Source organism: Cajanus cajan, chromosome 9, assembly GCF_000230855.2.
Source record: "Cajanus cajan strain Asha chromosome 9, NIPB_CcT2T_4, whole genome shotgun sequence".
In the NCBI taxonomy this organism is placed as follows: domain Eukaryota; kingdom Viridiplantae; phylum Streptophyta; class Magnoliopsida; order Fabales; family Fabaceae; genus Cajanus; species Cajanus cajan.
In genome coordinates, this window is record NC_138525.1 from 54,650,786 (window position 1) to 54,661,601 (window position 10,816).

Consider the following 10,816-nt stretch of genomic DNA (forward strand, 5'->3'; position numbering starts at 1 on the left):
GCTAATTCGAGTAAAAAGAATTCATAAACCGAGTTTCACCGTAAACAGATAGCAACTCATGATTTATACCGTTAAGAGAAAGAAAAAATGATGGTCCATATTTACCTGAGTTTTGTAAATTACTTTTTACATGGGACAAAGATAATTCTAAAATTGAATATCACCTTCGTACTTTTATGCAATAATTAATTGTGTGCAATAAGTATGCCTTGTGCCTTTCTAACATTCTCGTTATATAAAAGTCTTCCTCGAGCAGCGCCGGAGAATAATATTACATGCGTACTTCTCCAATTAGGGCCTTTTAATTCCATTCAAGATGTAGTATTAATAATAAACAACTAGATCAAAAATTTAAATAGAGTAATTATTTTTTTAAGAGTTTTAAATATTTTATGGTGAAATATCTTATTTAAAATTTAAATATTTATGAAATTATTTAAAATAGTTGAATTTTAAATTCTCTCAAAATAAGTAAGAATTTAAATTTTTTTCATATTTTTTCTTATTTCACCTATATGATTTTTTCCATCTCTTTCTTATTTCTTATATTTTCTTTTGTTTCTCTTTCTTTGATCTCTCATACTCTATTTTCTTTTTCTCTTCTTTGCTCTCTCTTTTCTTTTTTTTCCTCCCAATTTTTTTCTATTAATTATTGAATATTTAAAAATATTTTTAATTATTAAATATTCAACAACTAACTAATACTTATTTTTATAAAATTTAATCTTAAAATATCAATAGAGGATTAAGAGGAGGGATCCACTTACTCCAAGTAAACTTACTTTACTCAATAACTCATGTTCTATGTCAAATATTAATGATCTAACTATTAAATTAAAAGTTAATGCATAGATCAAATCTACAAATTTTTTAAAAAAAATTAAAAATCATTTGATATTCCATTTTATTAATTCAAATTGACAAATATTCATACAGGTTGATTAGAATTTATGAAATGGAGTGTTAAATAATTTCTAAATTTTTCAAAAATTTACATATTTAATCTATGTATAAAGAACATGAGTTACATAGACTTACTCTTGAAGTAAGTGGATCCATTATATATATATATATATATATATATATATAAAATTTGAAATTTTTGAATTAATTTATTTCAATAAAATATTTAAAAAATAATAAAAATCAAAATCAAAATAATTTAAGTTTCAAAAATTTTAAATTTTTTAAATTTATAAAATTACTCATCCAAATAGATGGATGGAATTGCAAATTAGTTATCCGAGTTACCCAATTGTATTAGCTTTGAGGAGTTAAACAGCTGCGCGTGATTTTTTTATTGCCCCAAATTGCACATTAAAGTTTCATATAAGGACTCGCTTGACGCAAATTTTTATTAGCCAATTGTGTCCACATTAGGAAAAGAAAAGTAAAAATTACGCAAGGAAAGGCGTACATCATACTTCCATCAATTACATTCCGGAGGAAAGGCTACATCATTTTTTTATTTTTAGCATTAAAATAAAGTAATTGGCTTCTATGGCATGGCATCAAGTTTCCACAATGCACTTTACTAGTCAACTTATTCTAATGAATCATCTTCGTCTTAATTAGGCTTTAAATCTAGTCATCTTTTCAATATTTTCCTAGGAATCTCTAGCATTTTGCAAACTATATAATCAAAAAGCAAAAAAAAAAGAAAGAAGAAAAAAGAATCTTGTGAAAAAAGCAAATCGCTGTCCACTATCCAGGATTTTAGGTATCTTGCATCCATTGGTGTAAACCTTCACACAATGTGCGGTGAGGGATTTTACACATTCATGCAATTGATCAATGAGACCAAGATGGGAAGACCCATATTTCATCTTAGTAAATCTAACTTCAAATACGTATTTTACCTTAAGTCCACTCTAATGATTCTTTTAAGTAAAATTTTAAATTTGGATGATGTAAATAGAAAAAGGTGTCATTGAAAGATAGATATAGAGGCTACCAAAAATAATCAATTAAAAATTTCAAAGTAAATTGATGGTGGACAAAGTGAACGATACGCAATTACCCCTTAAAAGAAAATCTCTGTTTAGAGGTATCATTTCATGTTTGCAAGTACTTAAAGAAATGAATTTCCATGTGCAGTTGACCCCCTTGTCTTGTACTATGTGTTAATCGATTCTACGTCAAGGACCAAGCCCCACTTCAAAGCGTGTGCCGATGTTGCCTAGAAATTTCTAGCAAACTTTTAGAAACGTTCTTCCTATCCTATAGACTTTTTGGCATGCAAGACGCGTGGTTATCATGAATCACTTAGCAGTTAAGCACTTAAGCCTCAAGAGTCTTGCACCTCTTTCAATCACCTTAATCTCATTCACATTAAATTTGGAAAAACAAAACGTTAAGCATGCTTTGCTTCTCCAATTTTCCTCCCAAGTCATTGAATAGAGCTCATGCCGTTATGTTTTTCAGGAAAATAGAAGAGGGTATTTGATTTTTTGTTACCATGAAGATCGAACCTAAAACTAATCAAGCAAATTATCAAACTCTTCACCAATAGCAAACTACCTAAATAGCCTAATTGATGACACATGATTAATTATGCATTTAGAGCACTCTTCTTCAAACCGCATTGAGAGTTCCACTGACAAACTGAATCCTAAATTCCTTGTAAATTATGATGACAATCGAGAAGAGAATATAAAAAGGGAATGAATGGCAACGGTCAAGTGATGGTGAGTCTAAACTGTAAAATACTTTTTGCTCATTCATTAATTCACCATTGTTCTGTACATGTATTGGGACAAAACTTTGAAGGGAAAAAAGGCAAAAGCAACCAAAAACCGTGACCTTATCTTTCTTGTGTATAGATTGCTCATCTTTTACATAACTCTCTCTTCATTCAAAACCTTTTATTATTGTTGTTGTTATTATTATTATTTTAACTTGAAACTTCATCCAAAAGCTTATACCTTCTGACCTTATTCCTGAAGACCTGTTTGGTGGCAGTGGCACCAGTTCTATTTGTGATGTCTTCTGACCTGGTCCTCCTCAATCTCTCTTCCAAGGCACCGTTGGTGACTATTCTCTTGCGGGTTGAAACCAAAACCGGTGAAGATTTTTGTGGGGATGTGGATGCTGATGGTGATCTTGATGACTCTCGTGACTTTGGTTTCTTAATGGGTTTCTGAATTTGGAGAGGAGGAACACTCCCTTTCACTCCTTTCTTGACCCCAATATTTTGAGCACCATTCCTAATTTTCTTGATCCTGCTCTCATCGTCGTTGTTCCTTTGAGACGAGGAGGAATTTGAAGAATTGGTTGATTTCTCTTTGGTGTCCTCTCTCTGACTCAAACACCAATTGCAGGTTCCAAGAGACTCTGGCTTGGGGTACAGATTGCTGCAGTATCTGCCAAATTTGACAAACATGAAGGTTATGTAAAGAAGTAAAATCTAAAATCTTGTGCATATCACCCTCCCTATAGACCTGATAAAGTCAATAATCATGCAGGTCGACCTGGTGGGTTTAAGAATCATATTCATATCCAAATCCAATACCACACTAGTTAGTTATAATAAAGGCATAGAAGAGGGAGAGAAAAAATATGTTTTTTAAACGTAGTACCTGTGTTGAGATCTGAATTGGCAGACTTTGCATTGAAAAAGCTGATCAGAGAAGCCATGATCCCCACACATGCAACACTCTGTGTTGGGTTCAGAGTGAGTTCCTTTGGTTGTCATATTTTGTTGTGCGTGTTGTTTCTCATTGAGAGAGAGAGAGAGAGATTGATAATTGATGAATGAATAGCTATAGGTCTATGGCCACACAAGAAAAGGTGAGGAGACCCACAAATGACAAAACAGAGTCCATATATATAATGGAGTTGAGTTTCCGTGTGGCCGTGTTTGTGAAGCTTGTTGTTATTTAAATGCAGCAATTTCGTGTTGAGGGAGGAAAGGGAAATTAATTAATAATGGAGGCTGTTTGAGGAATGGGAAGGGGGATAGGGACATTCCTTCCTAGCTAGCCTTTAAAAATAATTAAAAAAAGAAGAAGGAAATTCTAATTGATTGGTCCAATTCGACATCATGAATATGATATTCCAAAGGAGGGGTCATGGTCATGGCCTTATAGCCTCTCCTGGCCTAGTCATAGACTCGTGAGGGACTTGTAATGCCAAAACGGAACATTGGTTAGGCTAAAAAGGCTAAGCACAATTAAGAGAAACCTTATTTATCATACCACCACATCCAGAGAACTATATAATTTTCAAAGCTAATTTTTTCTCAAATTATATTTCATCATTGAAAGTCATACTTTATAACTGTATTATCAGTTTTGATACATTATATAGATCATGTTTATTAAAAAAAATTGGCTTAATTTGGCATAAAATGACCATGGATCTTCTCCGATGTGGTCAAACACAGCAAGCCCAAAATATTTGTAACAACAGTTTCGATTGAAGTATGCATCTACATTTTATTTGAAAACCAATCAAACTACCAAAACCCACCAAAATAAGTTTTGTGAATCTCACTGGCTTCTCGTGAGTGAAGCTCATATTGTAACTGTGATCGGATGAGCCTCATGATTGCTCATACAAGTTTCTGGGCTTGAAGTCAAAGGTTGCAATATAAACCTCACCAAAAGGATGGCAGTTTAGATTCTTATACATGTGACTATAAAGTTCATCCAGGTGGCTTCTATTGATTGATTTTGTCACAACCACCATCGGTAGTTATTAGTTAGGGCTAATTCTGTCGGATATGGATTATTAGTTGGTTCCGGTGAAATCACTTCAAAATAATTAGTTGATATTAGGAAAGTCCATTGCCATGGTAACAACTAGTAAAATGATAACCATCTAAATTAGATAAGGTTTTAATATCAGACTGGTTGTTGAATTTATATAAACATTGATATTTTTGGTACATTAAACATTGATTTAAAGTTTAATCGATAAACCAATTGATATAATTAAATAGTATTATTTTAATTTTTAATTAAACAGATAACTTTTAGATATTAAAAATCAAAATTCATTTATAAATGTACGTCCTGGTCGGAATCCGATTTGACTCTCTACTTATTTCTGATATGACTCATAACAGCCAAGCCTTAAGCCCTCTCGCCTTCTAGGCTCAGGGCTGGAAGGCAAGTGTACCGTCCCGGATGGAATCCGACTTGACTCTATGCATACGACGTCCCAATTGGAGTCCTGGCCGACCCCTTCTCTACAAGGCGCTAGGTCTATATCCGACTTGGTGTCTCGGCTTAAATTGGGTCGGTAAGTATCCGACCTAAAGGCGTAGTCCGACCTGATCCCGCCTCATACGACAAACCAATTGGAAGCCACACCGACCGCCTCCCAGAGGCATTCGGTCTACACCCGATTGTACCCCTCAGCAGGAGTGTATACTCGGTCACACACCGATCCTGCTCACCCGAGAGACTACTCGGCCTATAACCGACCAGAGCCTCTCGATGGCCCTAGTCGGTCGGAAACCGATCCGATCTCCCACATAGATGTAACCCTACGGTATAAATAAGGCAAAGGTCCCACCCTTGCTTATCAAGTATCTTATGGATAAGAACGGTTAAGGAAATTCCTACATTCTCGGGGCCCGGGAGGCCCATAAACGAGAAACTATAAAATCTAAAACCCTAGAGTTGAGAGGCAGATTATACTTTTGAATGCTCTGGCTTTAAAGTTTGACCTAGGCAGAAACCCTAGTCTACCCTTTGGCCGGAACATTTTGGCGCCCACCGTGGGGCTACGGTGAAACTTTTCCTACGCCCCAAGAAATACAAAAAACCTACACTTTACCATGGCGAGAGGCGACAATAACAACAACAATTCACAACCCCCTACCATGGAAGAGATAATGGCCATGATCAATGGCTTAAGGGAGGAGAACGCGCGATCCAGGGAGAGAGAAGAGGCCGTTCAAAGGGAAAACGAGGAGATCAGGAGATGAGCGGATGAGATGCAGGCCAGAATAGCAGCTAGTACCAGAACGGTGGAGGAAGACGGCATGATGGAAGTCCCTAGGGATTTTCGACCCTTCTCGGAAGCCATAGAAGCCGAGATCATCCCCAGGGACCATCGGATACCCCAGGTGGAACCTTTCGATGGAACCCAGGATCCCAGTCAGCATCTGACGGACTTCCGAGCTCAAATGTTGATCTGTGGAGGGAGCATGGAAGTCCGCTACAAACTGTTTATGGGGACACTCAAAAAGGCGGCGCTCGATTGGTTCAGTGGTCTCCCTGATCGATCCATCACCGACTTCGATGTTTTCAGTCGGCTCTTCATGGCCCAATTTGTCGCTAATAAGAAGAAGCCGCCGATCACGTCGGACTTGTTCGATCTCAAGCAGCAGCGGGAGGAGTCGCTGAAAGATTTTCTGCAAAGGTTCAATGAAGTCGCCCTGAGGATAGCATCCTTGGATGAGAGGATGGCTGTCATCACGTTCCAGAAGGGCTTAAGGTCTGGGGCCTTCGACATCGCGCTGGAGAGAGCAAATTGTCAAACGATGTCGGAGGTGAGGGCTTTCACCCTGAGTCACATCAAGACGGAGGAAGGACAAATTAACAAGAGGGCTGTTGAGAGCCGAGAGGAGGTAGGGGGAAGTAACAAGGAGAGCAGCAAACATCTTCGACCGTGTTCAGACTGGAATAAGCGACGTGACCGCTATAACGTGAAGGATGGCAATTACCGACAGGCTGATCGGGGAGGTCATCCAAGGGGCGAGTGGATACGCACCAACGACGAGGAGAAGTTCACCCCACTCAATGTCCCTAGGAGGCAGATACTTCATGATGTCAACAGCGCAGCATTGTTCGAATTCCCAGCAGCGACGGAGCACCAATTGGGTCCCTTCAAGACCGATTGGTGTGAGTTTCACAGGACTCACGGGCACTCCACGGAAAATTGCTTCGTCCTTAGAAGACAGATTGAACGCTTGATCAAGGAGGGACGCCTGAAAAAGTTCGTGGCAAGAAAACAGGAAGAAGGCTCGTCAGATAGGCGACACAGGCGTACGCAGGACGACACAAGGAGCGATAGGCATAGAGAGAGAACTCCCCCCAAGGACACTCCAGCAAGTTCGTCAGAGATCAATCAACAAGCAGTTCATGGGGATTTCAATACAGTGGCGGGAGGATTTGCAGGAGGAGAAGCCACCTCGGCTGCTCGGAAAAGGTACACGCGCTCTGTCTTATCGGTGTTGGAAATCTGCCGACCACCACAACCCATAATTTCTTTCTCGAACGCCGACTATGAAGGGGTAGCTCCTCACGAGGACGATCCTATCGTCATTTCGACCATAGTAATGGGCTATAATGTGAAGCGTGTTCTGGTCGACCAGGGAAGTTCGGCCGACATCTTCTTTTGGGAAGCTTTCGTGGGAATGAAGATCCCCAACGACCGACTGGTGCCTTACGCGGGAACCTTGATAGGATTCGTAGGGGATCAGGTCATAGCTAAGGGATACACCGATCTAGAAACAACCTTCGGTCAAGGCTCACAGATGAAGACAGTGACTATTCGGTACTTAGTGGTGAATGCTCAGTCGTCCTACAACATACTCATCGGCAGACCTACGTTGAACAAACTGGGGGCCATTGTGTCAACTGCGCATCTGAAAGTGAAGTATCTGTTGCCAAATGGAGAGGTCGAAATCCTCAAGGTGGACCAGGAGGTCGCCCGGAAGTGCTATTCGGATAGTTTGAAGGCGAGGAGACGTTTATACACCACGCCTGCTAAAAGACACATTCATTCCATCGAGCTGGACCCTAGAATGGGACAGCTTGATCACCGACCCGCCCTCACAGAAGATGTCAAGGAAGTGGAGATGATGGAAGGGAGAAACGTAAAGATAGACACCTCTTTAACCCCTGAGGACGAAGAGAAGTTAGTCAGGGTTCTAAAAAACGTGTCGGCATTCGCGTGGCATTCTAGCGACATGCCTGGCATTGATCCAGACTTCTTGTGCCACAAACTGACTATAGACCCTAACGCGAAGGCGGTGATCCAGAAGAGAAGGAAGTTCAACGAGGAAAAATGAAGGGCGATCGCGGAAGAGACACAAAAGTTGGTGATGGCGATACATGTCCGAGAAATCCAATACCCGACCTGGTTGGCGAACGTAGTCATGGTGCGCAAGAGTAGCAGGAAATGGAGAATGTGTACGGACTTCACCGACCTTAATAAGGCTTGCCTGAAAGACTCGTACCCACTGTCGAACATAGACTGCCTGGTGGATGGGGCGTCGGGATACGAGTTCTGAGCTTTATGGATGCCTATTCGGGGTACAACCAAATCCGAATGCATCCCGCAGACGAGGACAAAACCGCCTTCATAGCCGATCAAGCCAATTTCTATTACAGGGTCATGTCGTTCGGTCTAAAGAACGCGGGGGCGACCTACCAACGATTGATGGACAAGGTCCTTGTGAATCAGCTAGGTCGGAACGTGGAAGCTTATGTGGACGACATGGTGGTGAAGTCAGAAAGCGTCAATCGGCATTTCGACGACTTGCAAGAGTTGTTTGACACGATCGGCAAGTACCAGCTCAAATTGAATCCCGATAAGTGCTCTTTCGGGGTCCAGGCAGGAAAGTTCCTTGGTTTCTTACTGGCTCACCGAGGCATTGAAGCAAACCTTGACAAGTGCTCGGCGATCATCAACATGAGGAGTCCTTCTACGGTGAAGGAAGTGCAGCAGCTTACAGGAAGAATGGCTTCTTTGTCTCGTTTTCTGTCCAAATCAGCCGACAAGGCGTTACTGCTTTTCCAATGTCTAAGGAGAATGATCGGTTCGCTTGGACGAACGAGTGCGAGGAAGCCTTCGCAGAACTCAAGAGATCACTAGCATCGCCGCCGATTCTGACAAGACCACGACTGAATCTTCCTCTATTGATTTACATCTCGGCATCCGACCGAGCAGTTAGCGCGGTTTTAGTCCAAGAGCAGGAAGGCACTCAAGTTCCTGTGTATTTCGTGAGTCGGGTCCTACAGGGGGCAGAAGCAAGGTATCAGAAGATTGAGAAATTGGCTCTTGCAATACTAGTTACAACGCGGAAGTTAAGACACTATTTCCATAGTTATGAGGTAATAGTCTGAACTGATCATCCGATTAGGCAAATATTACAGAAGCCCGACCTGGCAGGAAGGATGATGAAGTGGTCTATAGAGCTATCAGAGTATTCCATCAAGTATGAGCCGAGAGGAGCAATCAAAGCTCAAGCACTAGCCGATTTCGTGATGGAGTTGACCTCTCCCGCTGAAGAGGGCGAGGTCGGAGAGACGCAGTGGATCCTATCAGTGGATGGAGCCTCGAACCTCGGAGGAAGTGGAGTAGGGATCGTCTTGGAAGGACCGGGAGGAATTTTGTTGGAACAATCACTACGTTTTGAATTCCGAGCAAGCAACAACCAGGCCGAGTACGAAGCGTTGTTAGCTGGCATGGCATTGGCAAAGGAAATGGGGGCGACGAGTTTGTCGGCCCGAAGTGACTCTCAACTGATCACGGGACAAGTCGCGGGAACTTTCCAAGCGAAGGATCCTCAGTTGGCCAAGTACTTGGAAAAAGTTAAGCTCTTATCGGAAAACTTCCGAGAGTTCACACTTAACCATGTACCGCGGGAGCAGAATTCGAGAGCAGATCTCCTCTCCAAGTTAGCAAGCACAAAGAAGCCAGGAGCCACTAGGTCGGTCATCCAAGAAACCTTAGCTCAGCCGAGTATAAATGAGCAACAGGAGAGTGTCCTTTTCATCCAAGAAGAGCTCGATTGATGGATGAGACCGTACATTGCATACTTGACTCGGGGGGAGTTGCCAGAGGATAAGAAGGAGGCGTCACTGATACAGAGAGAGTCAGCCAAGTTCGTGGTGATCAATGAAAGATTATATCGAAGGGGGTTCAGCTCTCCCATTTTAAGGTGTTTGACCACATCGCAAGCACAAAGAGTGATGGACGAAGTGCATAGCGGAATGTGTGGAACAATATCGGTGGACGAGCTCTGGTGTACAAAGTTGCGAAGGCAGGTTACTTTTGGCCAAGCCTGAGGAACGACTGCGTCAATTGGGTTCAGAAATGTGATGAATGTCAAAGGCATGCAACTCTGCACCACTCCCCAGCTGAACGACTCCACTTGATCCTGTCTCCTTGGCCATTCAACAAGTGGTGTATTGACATTCTCGGTCGATTTTCGATTGCTGTGAGACAGTTGAAATTCTTGATAGTGGCCGTGGACTACTTCAGCAAATGGATTGAGGCAGAGCCTGTAGCAACCATCTCAGCAGAAAAGGTTAGAGCGTTTCTATGGAAGAATGTGGTGTGCAGGTATGGCGTTCCCCAAGTACTAGTTTCTGACAAGGGGACACAATTTGCAAGTGCGAGAGTCTGTGATTTCTGTCAACAGATCGGCATCCGAATGACATTCACTTCCATCGAACACCCTCAATCTAACGGCCAGGCGGGGTCGGCTAACAAGGTTATACTCTCGGGACTCAAAAAGCGCGTCCAAGACTCAGGTGCTTCATGGGTGGAGGAGCTTCCCCGAGTGCTATGGTCGTGTCACACAACGGTTCATTCGTCGACCCAAGATACTCCTTTCAATCTAGTGTACGGACACAGACGCCATGATCCCGATCGAAATTACAGAGCCTTCAGTACGCACCACAGCTTTTTCTAAAGAGGAATCCGACCAGGGAAGACGAGTTAATTTGGACTTGATCGCAGAGACAAGAGAGAGAGCCAGGATAAATCAAGTAGCGGCCTAGAGAAGAGCAGCTTTCAAGTACAACACAAAGGTCATCCCAAGAGACTTTGTTGTAGGAGACCTCGTTTTGAA

General features: G+C 41.8%; 2 protein-coding genes across 2 annotated transcripts; one reads left to right on the top strand and one right to left on the bottom strand.

Moving 5' to 3' along the window:
- Nucleotides 1–2,694: 2,694 nt before the first annotated feature.
- LOC109806885 (uncharacterized) lies at nucleotides 2,695–3,858 on the bottom strand. Its single transcript, XM_020369421.3, has 2 exons — nucleotides 3,579–3,858; nucleotides 2,695–3,362 (listed from the first exon to the last, which is right to left on the bottom strand). Exons 1-2 carry the CDS (start codon nucleotides 3,692–3,694, stop codon nucleotides 2,894–2,896), a joined length of 585 nt encoding a protein of 194 aa, XP_020225010.1. The 5' UTR covers nucleotides 3,695–3,858; the 3' UTR covers nucleotides 2,695–2,893.
- Nucleotides 3,859–5,944: 2,086 nt separating this feature from the next.
- On the top strand, nucleotides 5,945–8,026 carry LOC109809537 (uncharacterized). The gene has a single exon (XM_020372879.1). It carries the CDS (start codon nucleotides 5,945–5,947, stop codon nucleotides 8,024–8,026), a length of 2,082 nt encoding a protein of 693 aa, XP_020228468.1.
- The last annotated feature ends 2,790 nt before the right edge of the window (nucleotides 8,027–10,816 follow it).